Below are 16,588 nucleotides of genomic sequence, written 5' to 3'. Positions count from 1 at the left end.
AATGTGAAGTCAAGTGGGCCTTAGAAAGCATCACTACAAACAAAGTTAGTGGAGGTGATGGCATGCCAGTTGAGCTATTTCAAATCCTAAAAGATGATGCTGTGAAAGTGCTGCACTCAATATGCCAGCAATTTTGGAAAACTCCGCAGTGGCCACAGGACTGGAAAAGGTCAGTTTTCATTCCAATTCCAAAGAAAGGCAATGGCAAAGAATGCTCAAACTACCGCACAATTGCACTCATCTCACATGCTAGTAAAGTAATGCTGAAAATTCTCCAAACCAGCCTTCAGCAATATGTGAACTGTGAACTTCCAAATGTTCAAGCTGGTTTTAGAAAAGGCAGAGGAACCAGAGATCAAATTGCCAACAACCACTGGATCATCGAAAAAGCAAGAGAGTTCAGAAAAACATCTATTTCTGCTTTATTGACTATGCCAAAGCCTTTAACTGTATGGATCACAATAAACTGTGGAAAATTCTGAAAGAGATGGGAATACCAGACCACCTGACCTGCCTCTTGAGAAACCTACATGCAGGTCAGGAAGCAACAGTTAGAACTGGACATGGAACAACAGACTGGTTTCAAATAGGAAAAGGAGTACGTCAAGGCTGTATATTGTCAGCCTGCTTATTTAACTTATATGCAGAGTACGTCATGAAAATGCTGGGTTGGAAGAAGCACCAGCTGGAGTCAAGATTGCCGGGAGAAATATCAATAACCTCAGATATGCAGATGACACCACCCTTATGGCAAAAAGTGAAGAGGAACTAAAAAGCCTCTTGATGAAAGTGAAAGAGGAGGGTGAAAAAGTTGGCTTAAAGCTCAACATTCAGAAAACAAAGATCATGGCATCTGGTCCCATCACTCCATGGGAAACAGATGGGAAACAGTAGAAACAGTGTCAGACTTTATTTTGGGGGGCTCCAGAATCTCTGTAGATGGTGATTGCAGCCATGAAATTACTCCTTACTCCTTGGAGGAAAAGTTATGACCAACCTAGATAGGATATTCAAAAGCAGAGACATTACTTTGCCAACAAAGGTCTGTCTAGTCAAGGCTATGATTTTTCCAGTAGTCGTGTATGGATGTGAAAGTTGGACTGTAAAGAAAGCTGGGTGCTGAAGAATTGATGGTTTTGAACTGTGGTGTTGGAGAAGACTCTTGGGAGTCCCTTGGACTCCAAGGAGGTCCAACCAGTCCATCCTTAAGGAGATCAGTCCTGAATATTCGTTGAAAGGAATGATGCTGAAGTTGAAACTCCAATACTTTGGCCACCTCATGCAAAGAGTTGACTCATTGGAAAGTAAAAATAAAAATTAAAAAAAGAAAAGACCCTGATGCTGGGAGGGATTGGGGGCAGGTGGAGAAGGAGACGACAGAGGATGAGATGGCTGGATGTCATCACTGACTTGATGGACATGAGTTTGAGTAGACTCTGGGAGTTGGTGATGGACAGGGAGGCCTGGCTTGCTGCGATTCATGGGGTCATGAAGAGTTGGACAAGACTGAATGACTGAACTGAACTGAAACATACACAGATATGTACAAGTAAAACTAGCAAAATCTGAATTTTTCTTTAAAAAAAAACAAAACTATAGACAAATTCACTTGAGTTCCAAAAAATTCGTATTAAAAATGAAGTTGAATTTGACATAATTTAAAAGAATGACCAAGCACAATTAAATAGATTTTTCTTCCAAAAATGTAAGAGTCATTTACTACTAGTAAATCTAGTATCTGTAGTATTTTAAACAATCGTTTATAGGATGAATTACAGGCTATCATTTTTTTTTTTAGTTTTTTATTTTTTAAATTTTAAAATCTTTAATTCTTACATGCGTTCCCAAACATGAACCCCCCTCCCACCTCCCCTCCCCATAACATCTCTCTGGGTCATCCCCATGCACCAGCCCCAAGCTTGCTGCATCCTGCGTCAGACATAGACTGGCGATTCAATTCTTACATGATAGTATACATGTTAGACTGTCATTCTCCCAAATCATCCCACCCTCTCCCTCTCCCTCTGAGTCCAAAAGTCCGTTATACACATCTGTGTCTCTTTCCCTGTCTTGCATACAGGGTCGTCATTGCCATCTTCCTAAATTCCATATATATGTGTTAGTATACTGTATACAGGCTATCATTTTAAGAAATGTTCAAAAAGTACTTGATGAAAAATAAATACGTGTTTAAATTTTAAAAATAAAACATGGTAAAGTAGGAAGGGAAATTTTTTCTTGACATAATAAAGACTCTTTAATGTAATGAACCACATTCCACTTTTCACTGGACCCTAGTAGTTTACCTGTCAAAATAAAGAACAAGAATATTGCAGCTTCCTTGTCTTATTTAACGTTGTTTTGGAAGTTCTCACTTATATTACAAAAAGAAGAGGTAAAAGATAAAAAAGCCTCTAAAGGAGACATAATTATTATTATTTGCATGTTAAAATCACAGATACATACCTAAAAGGATAATTTATTCATTAGAAGCATTAAATATGGTGAAGAGACTCAAACTACCCCAATAACAGCTTTCCTAGGTACCAGCATGCACACACGCATGCACAGGTACCAGCAATGATGGGTTACAAATATTGCAGGAAAAGAAGCACTCGATATTAATCTATAAACTACCTTAACAAAAACTACGTGTCTTTGAAGGAAGATAACTACAAAATTTTACTGAGAAAGAAAAATCTTGAATAGGCAGTCATCTTATATTCAGAACTGGGAAATGGATATGTTGACTATCATAATGAATTCTGTCTAAAATCACTGTAGTAGTCTTCGTTCAAAACAAAATCCCAATAGGACTATTTTGGAATTTGATAAGAAAATTAATATCAGTTCACCTGGGAAAGTAAAATAAGCAAGAATAACTAAGAATATTTTGGAGAAGATAAATAATGAGAGGAAATTTGCCCTACAGACATTAATAAGTGAAGCAGTGAAACTACCACAGACCATTAGGACAGATAAAATATTCCTGAAACCATAGTATTTATAAGAATTTATATATAATGAAATAATAGGGAATGAGTGATTTAAATAAATAAGGCCTTGGAGAAAAATGTCTAATTACAACTTCACATTGTACCAAAATAATTTTCAGAAACAATTCACCAAAAATAAAGCTAGTAAAATATAATTACGCATTTAACTGATCTCTGCTGCTGCTGCTGCTGCTGTCGCTTCAGTCGTGTCCGACCCCATAGATGGCAGCCCACCAGGCTTCCCCGCCCCTGGGATTCTCCAGGCAAGAACACTGGAGTGGGTTGCCATTTCCTTCTCCAATGCATGAAAGTGAAAAGTGAAAGTGAAGTCACTCAGTCGTGTCTGACTCTTAGCGACCTCATGGACTGCAGCCTACCAGGCTCCTCTGTTCATGGGATTTTCCAGGCAAGAGTACTGGAGTTGGGTGCCATTGCCTTCTCCTAACTGATCTATAACTAGAGACAAATAATTGAAAGATTTGTATACATAGGAGTATAAAAAAATGCTGTGTATAAGAAAACAAAGCAAATAAAAATCAAAAGCAATTTGAAGGCACATGAGTAAGCACATTTAAAATAAAGAAAACCTTAACATCCCAACAACAAAAAAGGGAACAGGCAAAGTAGACAGTACTCCAGTGAAGAAATTGAACAGTAAACCTAGGAGAAAATCTTTGGCTTCCCTTATAATTTATCATTATTTACCATTCAGCATTTCTAAGAGTTCTTTCTAGTACTCAGCATTAGTAAAGTCCATAAAAAGAGGTCATGGACTTTTGGTAAGATGATAAATCTGTACTGTGCTCATGAAGATAGTTTGTTGATATGGATCAATAAGTGTATAATGTTGTCCTAACTTTTAACCCAGTAATTAACTCAACTTTTAGGAATTTATATTAAAAGTTACCACATATATATAACCCATTTAATTTTAATTTATAAACTTAAAAAGACATATAATTGAATAATAAAAATCTGCTTTTACTGTATATTAATTTAGCTTGTATTTTGTGTTTAAAATCTCAGGTAAGTATGTTAACGTTGGGTTTTTTCACTCACATTTCATACTTATATGAATTCTTTACTAATATTTTTTTATGTCATTGTCATCACTTTTTGAGAATCTAGCATAATGTTTCAGGGGGCATCATTTCAGTTCCCTGCATGTTGTTGCACATACAGCCCTTTTTGAGTCTGTGTGGGATGCTATCCCAGGAAATTTTATTACCAGCCACAGATAATAACTCACATGATACTCAGAAAGTTGTTATTTACCTCTGTCCTGTGGGGAGTATTTTGATCTCCATTATGAAACAACTCCCTGTATGATGTTTTATAGAGATCTTTAAAAGATTCATATATAATAACACCTAATACTCAAAATTATAAGCTCGTATTCACCCAAGAATAATTTCTAAATCTGTATATAATTTCTTGGACTACTTATATCAGATGACACCTAAACATACCTAAAATGAACACTGGTTGAGGTAAATTAGGCAAAGATATTGATACCAAATATTACATTTTGTTCAAAAGAGAGTATTTGAAAGATTATTTTCTACTACAGAAGTTTTTATTTAAAAAAGTAAGTATTCCTCTTTTGTGAAAGATACCTAATTTTGGATTTAAAGAATGACATTTGTTATGTATTGGAACATATACACTGTTCAGACATGCCTCAAGGCTTTGTGTACAGAAGCATTTATTGAAGCATTATTTTAAAACAGTTAAAAAAAAATTAAATGTCCGATGATAGAGATTCCCAAAGCTAAATGTTATGTATCTTGTAAACAGCTGTGAATAGAAAAGAAGTGAAAGGCAAAGAAGTAAAGGAAAGATATACCCATTTGAATGCAGACTTCCAAAGAATAGCAAGGAGAGATAAGAAAGCCTTCCTCAGTGATGAATGCAAAGAAATAGAGGAAAACAATAGAATGGGAAAGACTCAAGGCTGTATATTGTCACGCTGCTTATTTAACTTATATGAAGAGTACATCATGAGAAACGCTGGGCTGGAAGAAGCACAAGCTAGAATCAAGATTGCCGGGAGAAATATCAATAACCTCACATATGCAGATGACACCACCCTTATGGCAGAAAGTGAAGAGGAACTAAAAAGCCTCTTGATGAAAGTGAAAGTGGAGAGTGAAAAAGTTGGCATAAAGCTCAACATTCAGAAAATGAAGATCATGGCATCTGGTCCCATCACTTCATGGGAAAGAGATGGGGAAACAGTGGAAACAGTGTCAGACTTTGTTTTGGGGGGCTCCAAAATCACTGCAGATGGTGACTGCAGCCATGAAATTAAAAGACGCTTAGTCCTTGGAAGGAAAGTTATGACCAACCTAGATAGCATATTCAAAAGCAGAGATATTACTTTGCAGTAAAGGTCCGTCTAGTCAAGACTATGGTTTTTCCAGTGGTTATGCATGGGTATGAGAGTTGGACTGTGAAGAAAGCTGAGCACTGAAGAATTGATGCTTTTGAACTGTGGTGTTGGAGAAGATTCTTGAGAGTCCCTTGGACTGCAAGGAGATCCAACCAAGTCCATTCTAAAGGAGATCAGCCCTGGGATTTCTTTGGAAGGAATGATGCTAAAGCTGAAACTCCAATACTCTGGCCACCTCATGCGAAGAGTTGACTCATTGGAAAAGACTCTGATGCTGGGAGGGATTGGGGGCAGGAGGAGAAGGGGATGAAAGAGGATGAGATGGCTGGATGGCATCACTGACTCAATGGATGTGAGTCTGAGTGAACTCCGGGAGTTGGTGATGGACAGTGAGGCCTGGCATGCTGCGATTCATGGGGTCGCAAAGAGTCGGACACAACTGAGCGACTGAATTGAACTGAACTGAGAGATCTCTTCAAGAAAATTAAAGATACCAAGGGAATATTTCATGCAAAGATGGGCACAATAAAGGACAGAAATGGTATGGACCTAACAGAAGCAGAAGATATTAAGAAGAGGTAGCAAGAATACACAGAGGAACTATGCAAAAAAGTTCTTCACAATCCAGATAATCATGACGGTGTGATCACCAACCTAGAGCTAGACACCCTGGAATGCAAAGTCAAGTGGGCCTTAGGAAGCATCACTACAAACAAAGCTAGTGGAGGTGATGCAATTCCAGTTGAGCTATTTCAAGTCCTAAAAGATGATGCTGTGAAAGGGCTGCACTCAATATGCCAGCAAATGTGGAAAACTCAGCAGTGGCCACAGGACTGGAAAAGATCAGTTTTCATTCCAATCCCAAAGAAAGGCAATGCCAAAAAATGCTCAAACTACCGCACAATTGCACTCATCTCACATGCTAGTAAAGTAATGTTCAAAATTCTCCAAGCCAAGCTTCAACAGTATGTGAACCATGAACTTCCAGATGCTCAAGCTGGTTTTAGAAAAGGCAGAGGAACCAGAGATCAAATTGCAAACATCTGCTGGATCATGGAAAAAGCGAGAGAGTTCCAGAAAAACATCTCTTTCTGCTTTATTGACTATGCCAAAGCCTTTGACTGTGTGAATCACCACAAACTATGGAAAATTCTAAAAGAGATGTGAATACCAGACCACCTGACTTGCCTCTTGAGATATCTGTATGCAGGTCAGGAAGCAACAGATAGAACTGGACATGGAACAACAGACTGGTTTCAAATAGGAAAAGGAGTACGTCAAGGCTGTATATTGTCACCCTGCTTATTTAACTTATATTCAGAGTACATCATGAGAATCACTGGGCTGGAGGAAGCACAAGCTGGAATCAAGATTGCTAGAAGAAATATCAATAATCTCAGATATGCAGATAATACCACCCTTATGGCAGAAAGCAAAGAAGAACTAAAGAGCCTCTTGATGAAAATGAAAGAGGAGAGTGAAAAAGTTGGCTTAAAGCTCAACATTCAGAAAACAAAGATCATGGCGTCTGGTCCCATCACTTCTTGGCAAATAGATGGGGAAACTGTAGAAACAATGATAGACTATTTTTTTGAGCTCCAAAATCACTGCAGATAGTGATTGCAGCCATGAAATTAAAAGATGCTTTGCTCCTTGAACGAAAAGTTATGACCAACCTAGACAGCATTTTAAAAAGCAGAGACATTGCTTTGCCAACAAAGGTCTGTCTAATCAAAACTATGGTTTTTCCAGTAGTCATGTATGGATGTGAGAGTTGGACTATAAGGAAAGCTGAGTGCTGAAGAATTGATGCTTGTGAACTGTGATATTGAAGACTCTTGAGAGTCCCTTGGACTGCAAGGAGATCCAATCAGTCCATCCTAAAGGAAATCAGTCCTGAATATTCATTGGTAGGACTGACGCTGAGGCTGAAACTCCAATACTTTGGCCACCTGATGCGAAGAACTGACTCATTTAAAAAGACCCTGATAGTGGGAAAGATTGAAGGCAGGAGGAGAAGGGGACGACAGAGGATGAGATAGTTGGATGGCATCACTGACTCAAAGGACATGAGTTTGAGTAAGCTCCAGGAGTTGGTGATGGACAGGAAGGCCTGGCGTGCTACAGCCCATGGGGTCGCAAAGAGTCAGACACGACTGAGCGACTGAACTAACTGAACCGATCCATCAAACTGTATACCATATACTCAATAAAATTCTGTGTTAAAAGAATATTTAATAACTTAGAGAAATGCTCATAAAATAATAGGTGAAAAAATCTTAGATAACAAAATTGTAGGTGCTGATGTTAGGAAAATAAATGTATATTTGCACAGAAGAGAAAACAAAAAAATTCACAAAAACATTTTGTTGATTACCTTTAGACTGTAACATTTGGGATGATTTTTAGTTATCTTCTTTGTACATTTTTATCCTTTTTAAGTTATTTCTCAATGAGACTATATTAATTCTATAATCAAAAAGGGGCATTATTTTAAAAATAAACTAAATGCTCTCCAAGTGATTAATTACATGAATGACTTATCCATCAAAAGATCTGTTTCTCTTATATTCCATGGTTAGTAAGGTGTTACAATTGCTCCTCTGCAACTCACACCCGATAAAGTGTTTATCAGTGACTGGGGGCTTCACTGAACTCCTGAGCATGCCGAAGCAGAGGCATCTCCCATCTAGTTCTGAGTAGCTGAAAAGGAGGGGCAAACATAAACGTGATGACTGAGCCCTGGAGTGCTCCTAGGTATCACTCACTTCACTTGGCTGGTTCTCATGTGTGTGCTCTTTCCTGGTCTGTCTGTAGTCTTTCTTCGTGGACCACAACAGTCGAGCTACCACTTTTATTGACCCCCGAATCCCTCTTCAGAACGGTCGTCTTCCCAACCATCTGACACATCGACAGCATCTCCAGAGGCTCCGAAGTTACAGTGCTGGAGAGGTAACACCTCCTCTACCCCTGCCCTGCCATTCACAAGACCACGGGGTCAGCCTGTCCTGGTGGGGCCAGGATCTAGAGTTGCCTTTACCCCCAGGGGCTGGGCCGAATCCATATGATCTTTAGTAGGGAGGCTGATGACTCGAGGCACCCACTTCATGTCCTGGACCCATCCTCAGATTGCTTTCCTTCTGCCTTTCTTTTTTCCTACACAGTCAACATTACTGAAAAATCCGTCTAGTTTAAAGAAAACTGAAAGTACAGCATCAAGACATCCCTGTACTTATGGCTGACATGGTGTTTCCTCAGCCCACTGGTCGTGTGTGAATTCTTAAAACGATGGTAGAACCACTAGGCAGCTTATGACTGTTTTAAACTTCTCCCTCTCCCTAGATTTTGGACAAGACTTCATTCATGGACTGAAAACTGGGGGAAATGAACTGGGCCGCATGAATACTCTGTTCCTACCCTACCATCTGCCCTTCCCTGGTTTATATGTTCTTTCACTCAACATGATTGATTACCTTCTGCTGGGCCATGAAAGGCTGCCCCCTTTCTTAAGCATCAGGTTCCTTGCCTTTCTGAATTCCTTTTTCTATATCCCATATCCTTTCCTGTTCTCCCTTCTTGAACCAAAACTCAAAACATAGCTTTTTTTCTATTGCTAATTGGTTCCTGACAATAATATGAGCAAATCTCTTTTTTTATGTCCTGACTGACATTTCCCAAGTATCTATACCTTCCTTTCATAGAAACCACCAGGGTCTCAGATGATACAGGCTCTGAGAACCATTTCCAATAAAGCAGCTTGTAGAGTTAGATTATAATGAGGTTAAAAAAAATGGAAAAAGTACTGTAGAAAGAGAAGAAACATATATATGGTCCCACAGAGAGTCATTCCAGGGAGAGCCACACTGGGCATCTCTAGAAGCAGAAAATAGCCATCTACCTGTCAGCCTCTAGAGAGCAGACATGAGTCTCAAAGGAAGAGCTTGTTTTAGTGAAAGCTTAGTATACAAGAAAAAAACCTTTACTAGTTTTTCAGGACACTCATCTGTATACACTGAGAAATGTAACTATTTCTAACCAGGGACACTCACAGTCTAAGGCCAGTGTGGTAAATTGAATTTTTCTTTCATGGAGTCATCTTAAGTATCACTGTTTTAGGGTACTATTGAAAGCATGTTAACTCTTACTGCATATACATAAAATGTGTATGTAACCATGCATGAGGGAGTATTATACACTCTCCAGGGGTTATGTGGGTGTCAGGACCCTCCAGATTCCAAGCACTCAGCAGTTGACACATTCACAGGCTACAGAAAGCCATGCCCCAACTTCTCAGCTCAACATATATAGTCCCCTCTCCCTTTTATAGCACTTCAGAAATCACAAGATGTATTGTCTTGATATGATAATGGGTAAATTAAGAACTCTGTATCAACTTGAATATGCTGTTTTAATCTATTTTAAATGTCCAAACTCTTTAATATTATTAAGGTGAATTTCAGTATTAACATACAGCATCATAGCATATGATAAAAGAAGCTCAGTACTGCCAGACAGATTCAGATTCACCACGGTCGATTAAAAAAAAAAGTCAATTACTCAATGAAACCCCTAAACATATAAATCTATCACATATATATGAAGTTAACCTGAAAATATAAATTTTAAAAGCTTCCTGTTGAAAGAACGAGATTAAGATCATGAGCATCACTTTCAGTTCAGTTCAGTTCAGTTCAGTTCAGTCCCTCAGTCGTGTCCGACTCTTTGCGACCCCATGAATCGCAGCACACCAGGCCTCCCTGTCCATCACCAACTCCCAGAGTTCACTCAGACTCACGTCCATGGAGTCAGTGATGCCATCCAGCCATCTCATCCTCTGTCGTCCCCTTCTCCTCCTGCCCCCAATCCCTCCCAGCATCAAAGTCTTTTCCAATGAGTCAACTCTTCGCATGAGGTGGCCAAAGTACTGGAGCTTCAGCTTTAGCATCATTCCTTCCAAAGAAATCCTAGGGCTAATCTCCTTCAGAATGGACTTGGTTGGATCTCCTTGCAGTCCAAGGGACTCTCAAGAGTCTTCTCCAACACCACAGTTCAAAAGCATCAATTCTTCGGTGCTCAGCTTTCTTCACAGTCCAACTCTCACATCCATACACAACTACTGGAAAAACCATAGCCTTGACTAGATGGACCTTAGTTGGCAAAGTAATGTCTCTGCTTTTGAATATGCTATCTAGGTTGGTCATAACTTTCCTTCCAAGGAGTAAGCGTCTTTTAATTTCATGGCTGCAGTCACCATCTGCAGTGATTTTGGAGCCCCAAAAAATAAAGTCTGACACTGTTTCCACTGTTTCCCTATCTATTTCCCATGGAGCGATGGGACCGGATGCCATGATCTTCGTTTTCTGAATGTTGAGCTTTAAGCCAACTTTTTCACTCTCCTCTTTCACTTTCATCAAGAGGCTTTTAGTTCCTTTTCACTTTCTGCCATAAGGGTGGTGTCATCTGCATATCTGAGGTTTACCTGTTCCAAAACATTTCCTTGATGTTATTGACTGGCCCAAACACAGCCACACTGAATATCAATGTTAATAAGAAAGTGCCATCTGCATCAGCCAAGAAAGACTAACACGTGATGAGAAAAGGGTGTCAGCCATCTGTATACTTCCTAATTCATTCACTCTCCAATTAACTGTCCATCAGGTTTTTAAGCCACTGTCATCCCTCTGCCCAACCTCTCTCTGTTCGTAGCTTTGCAGTGACACAAGGATAAACCAAGCGGGAAGCTGGGAGGCAGAGAATACCTGATCCAGAGGCAGCACACCAGGGAAAACAGGGACTCAGGCTCTATGAAAGCAAATACCTGGTTCCTCCTACTGTGAGAACACAGCCTACAGTGTGAGGAGTCAGGAAGACCTCAGTGTAAAAACAGAGAGGGGTGGTGGAAATGTTCCTTGTGTTTGCTCTAATATGATTTTGTTTCACAAATATTGATGAAGTACAGGGTTTCTGTGAACATTGTGAAATGCAAAGATGTGTGAGATATGACCCCTGCCCTGGAGAAATGTGATTCTATTTCTGAAGCCAGAAACATACACAGAGTTAAGTAACACAAGAAATTAGAATATGGTTGAGTGCCAAGAGAGCTGTTAGGACAAATGCCACAGAAGTTCAAAGGAGGCCAGGAAAAGGTTTCTTTTAAAAGAAGGTGCTTGACCTAGACCTGGAGAAATTGGTAAAACCTAGCAAGTACAGAGGCAGAGAAAGGGCAGCCCCCACAGAGAGCATAGCTGAAGGATAAGGAGCCGAGATGGGGTTGAGAAAGGTCTGAAGAAAGACGGAATAAATAGTTCAGTGTGAGCAGAATAGTAAGTTTCCACTTGGTTTTTGTTTCGAAATTTGGAAAGCTTTGAATGCCACATGAAAGAGTTAGAACTTTTTTAAAAAGTCCTTGGAATGAATTTGAGAAGAATAATATGATGATTTATATATTAAAATGGGCTTTTAGAGATCAGTTCACCCACTGTTTCACAAAAGGGGAAGATTATTAGCAATTTGGGGTAACAGTTCTCTGAAGTGTAGAATCATTCCTTGTCATTGCAGGATCTTTTCTCCTGGTCCCATTCATTAAATTTCAGGAGTGTCAGTTACTATGACAACAGAAACAAAAACCAAAATACCCTTGTGTTTAGTTGCTCAGTTGTGTCCAACTCTTTGCGACCCCATGGACTGTAGCCCACCAGGCTCCTCTGTCCATGGGATTCTCCAGACAAGAATACTGGAGTGGGTTGCCATGTCCTTCTCCAGGAGATCTTCCTGACCCAGGGATTGAACCCTGGTCTCCTGCATTGCATGTGGATTCTTTACCTGCTGAGCCACAAGAGAAGCATCTCCATTAAGCGTCTCCAAACACTCCTAGGTGGTAATTTCACTCTGGTTAATCATCATATTTCACAATCAAGTGAACTGAAGTATCAAGGACTCAGTCACCCAGGGAGTTCAAGAACAGAAGTTCAGATTTCTCAACTCCCATTCCAGTATAAACTCGTATTTTTAAAGGAGACAGTGACAGCCGAGAAGAGATGGGACTGTGGCACAGGAGGCTGTGAGAAAGGCCATGAGAGGCCACTGCCACAGACCATACAGGTGATGAGGCCCTAAGTTGGTGACAAAGAAACAACACACCCTCAGGGAGTCAAGGGGTGTGGAGGAGGGAGACTTGAGACTTGGGTCACCAGATCGAAGTCCCATCTCTGGCCTCTCTGCAGAGGTGCTCTGGGTCATTGCACCTTCCTTCCCTTTCCATGGACTCAGGTTCCCCATCTGTAAGCAGAGAGAAGGGAACTGGGATGGCCGCTAAAGTCCCCTTCGGCTCTATGATTCTCAGCATCTGTGAGGCTAGACACACAGTCTCATGAATGGCTCCCAGAGAAGATAAGCAGGAAAGCCAGGTGGGGAGTCTGGCAGGTGTGCCTTTATATAAGTCAATGATGAAAATGGAAACAGCAGGAGAGCCAATTAGAAATGACAACTAGCGGTCAGAAAGATGAGAGTTAGGAATATCAATGAAGTATTTCCATAATCCATGATTTTTCTGTGTCACCTCTCATGGGCAATAGGGAATTCACTCTAGATGTTTCTTAGACCTCAGCTTTGGAAATCAATATTTTCTGTTCACCTTCAGGAGCCATTTCTTGAGTGTTGTTCAGGGGTTGATTTTTTTTTATCATTGTACTTAAGGACGGAATTAAAATCGGTTTACAAAGTCAAGATCCTAGATGGTAAAAATTCCCTTCAAACCCCCAACAATAGGTTATTAGTAGAGGCACTGCTCAACGTCTTTTTAGCCTTTACCTCACCTGAAAACTGTTGAGACAGTTTCCTGAAAGCAGTTAATATGAGGAATATAGGATTCTATGCATAAAAATATCATTCTTTGACTTTTTTTTAATTAATTTTTACTGGAGTATAGCTCATGATTTGACTCTTTCACATGCTTTTTAATACAGTGGCACATCCATCTGCAATATATTTAAGTGCCAACAAAACAGGTTTTATCACTTCCATAGTGTCCAGATGGAATTGGACATGGATAAGTGGAAAAGAGCAGATCAAGATCCCATGTCTCTATCAATAAGGAAATCACTGGAGGTCAGCTTTGCTTGTTTATACTGCAGTTTGCAATGTAAATTACCAGTAAGGAAGGATAACAGACCACATAATGTTTGTTTCTTTCACCATCCTATCTTGGTCAAGTAAGAGAAGTCATAAGTCATAGAACATTTCTGGAAGGGTACATATAAAAATGTTTAACAGTAATTGCCTCAAGTAAAGGACAGGAGTCCGACAGGAAGGAGAAACTGACTTTTCACTCTCAAAGCAGAAGTCACGATGAATCATACTTTGCAGTGAGCTGCTTTTATGACAAAAGTCATTGTATCAACTCTAATGACAGAGGCCATCATGCAGGAAGCTGGCCTTTGGGAAGGGTAACTTTTACACAGCTTCTTAAAATTGGGAATTTTCCTCTTGATTCCATGTAACCTATACTTGACTACAAGTTTGTTTGGAAGTTTGTAAAATTCAGATAAGCTATGAAAGTACACTTTTGAATTTAAAGTGGTATCTAACGAGTGTAGAAAATATAGGCACAGATGGAAAAGATGTCAAAAGGCTGGTATAGCCCTCCATCCGGAGAAAATTCCTAGTACACAATGAAGTAAACAGTTGAATTGTGTTGTCTATGCTTCTGTATCTTCCTTTACCATTATAGCACATTGTAGATAGTTTCCATGCCATTAAAATTCTTCTATACTTTATTCTATGGATTGCCATAATTTAATTCAAACCTTTCTCTTGTACATGATGTTTGTTGCCCAATTTTTGCCATTAGAAATATGTTGAAAAACCTCATAGATCGCTCTTACTTCTGTATAGTTCTGCAAACTTTGTTGATGATCTACTTTTAGAATACAAAAAGAATTTAGAGATGAACATAAATTCATCAATTGGGCTTTTCCTCTGAACTTGCACTGTTTATCGCCAGGTCTCCAGCATTTTTGAGACAGCATTAGCTGATGATGAACCCAAATTCAGTCTAAAACCTGCAGTTTTCAATCACAGATTTAAAAAAAAAAAAAAAAACACCAGTTTACATTCCCAAATTGTAACACAGAAGAGAAGCTTGTTTTCCAGTTGCTGGAAACTATTTTTTGAGCATATCTATTCTGTTTTGTCTGGAGAGCTAAATGTTTGAAGTTTGTATATTTGCAATTATGATTAAAGCTATCTCAACATCAAAAGGAAAAGAAATCTAAAACGCAGTCATGTGGGGCTCTCTTCTCCCTCCCTCCCCTGGCCGTGTGACTCTCCTCGCCCCTCTTTCTCCTTCTCTCCCACCTTCTCCCCCTCCCTCCCCACCCTACTCCTCCCTCTTCCTCCTTTCTTCCCCCTTTCTTCCCTCCCCCCCTCTCTTTCTATATCTCTCTCGTGTGCTTGCACACACATGCACACACATGCACCCCTTCCTGAGAAACTCAGTGACCCAAAAAGTGTCCAAAAGTGTCAAATTCTGGGAATTACAGGCAGTCATATAATCTTGGTTTTAAATGGAAAATTCATTCTTTTAGGTATTTTAAGTAGTTAGGAAAGCAAATGTTAGCATCATGTTTGCAGTGAAATCCAAATTAGTTACTCAGCTGATGGCAGGCTTCCCTCGATGGACCATTTATTACCACTTTGGGGCCACATTTGCGAAAGTGATAGTAAAGGAGAGGAGAGCCTAGGTCATGCTGCAGTCCATGGGGTCACAAAGAGTTGGACACACCTTAGCAACTGAACAACAACTGAACCACAAGGATCCCAGCACATACCAAGTTCTATGAAATCTTAGAATATTAGAGTCTTTTTTAGCTCTGCCTGAAATTGTTTCCATCCCTGTAAATTCCTGGCCCCTATTGGAGAAGCACATTTCTATTTAATGCTATCATCCTCCAGTTCTCTCATCTGGAGTCCATCCAGCACCGCTCTACAGTCACCTCCTTTTTCCTCAGCCGATGTTGCCATGGCTCAGGACTCCACAAGCCTCACCGCTCCCCGTATTGTTTCCTCTGTCTCGCTCATAGTCATGGTGATGCATAACCCTCAGCCAGTCATCTGCCTTCAGAGCAGCTGACCTTCCTCTGGTTCTGCAGTCTTTCAGTCTGGCTTGGTTTTGTAGTAAGCAGGTAACCTTAGAACCAGGAACCATTTTCCCCTAAAGCATTTCTACAACACTTGCATTCCTTACGACCCCGAGAAGAGAAGTGAGCCTCTTCCTGCTTCAAAGCCTTGTTTTCCTCCAGGCAAAGTTCAGTGCACAGCCAGGCCTTCTTGAGTTCCATTCTCAGGTCCAGCTGCTTTCCCAGTTTCTTTCTGTAATTCATCTCTTACTTAGCCTTCAGCTGTTTTTAAGATTCCTGTCTTTATAGCATCGCAAATATTTTCAGCACACATTACAGCAGACTGACACAACCCCCTGGAAGGAAGAGAGATATTTCAGTCCCAGGAAGCCTTTACATATTTATTAATTCATGGAAAGAGAAAAATATGAGACTAAATATGGCATATCAGCCATCAGCAAACCTTTCTTTCATTACTTTGCATTGTAACCGTTTAACCAGAAAGTGCTGTTACAGAAATTCCAGCATCTAAATCTTGGTAGCTGACTATACCCTCTGAAGAGAGCTGGGTGCCGATGGCATCAAGGTGAGAAGTCAGCCAGAGTGGCACAAAATCTATTCCCCCTTGTCCCTCAAGTGAGACAAGGGCAAGAAGAAGGATCAGGAGAGAAAAAGGATGACTCTGCATCCCTCCTTATTCCAGAGGAGCAGAGAGTGAACTGGTAGCACATCTTATCTGAGGGATGTTACTCTTGTCTGTGTGAAATACGAAAGTAGAACCTAAAGGAAAACCCCCAGTTACCATTTCTGTAATTAGGAAGTCCTACATAATCTGCCTTGAAGATTGTCACTTGCAATATCACACAGGGCCTAGTCTCAAATGACCACTTTTAGATGGACCTGACCTTTCTGGGGTTTATGCTGTAGGAGCTCATCACCTTCCCTGAATTCTGTGTGTGTGAATTCTGGTCTTGGAAAATTTTCTTTCTTCTTTTCGTCTGGATATTTGAGCTCTTTATGAATATCTTCCAATGTCATCTTTAAAATTCTTAAATATTTTGAAGCCTATTTTGACTTCTTTGTCA

General features: G+C 40.0%; 1 protein-coding gene across 3 annotated transcripts in view; it reads left to right on the top strand.

The window, feature by feature from the left end:
* The window catches only part of HECW1 (HECT, C2 and WW domain containing E3 ubiquitin protein ligase 1), a 492,408-nt gene that overhangs the window by 400,207 nt on the left and 75,613 nt on the right, over positions 1 to 16,588 (top strand). For all 3 annotated transcript variants that reach the window (XM_042248727.2, XM_060415079.1, XM_042248728.2), the window contains one exon: positions 8,206 to 8,340. In XM_042248727.2, coding sequence (XP_042104661.1) covers positions 8,206 to 8,340 — 135 coding nt within the window. The remainder of the gene's footprint in view (positions 1 to 8,205; positions 8,341 to 16,588) is intronic.

Source organism: Ovis aries, chromosome 4 (genome assembly GCF_016772045.2).
Source record: "Ovis aries strain OAR_USU_Benz2616 breed Rambouillet chromosome 4, ARS-UI_Ramb_v3.0, whole genome shotgun sequence".
Classification (NCBI taxonomy): Eukaryota; Metazoa; Chordata; class Mammalia; order Artiodactyla; family Bovidae; genus Ovis; species Ovis aries.
The sequence above is the reverse complement of the archived record's forward strand: the minus strand, read 5'-3'. Positions and strand labels throughout refer to the sequence as shown.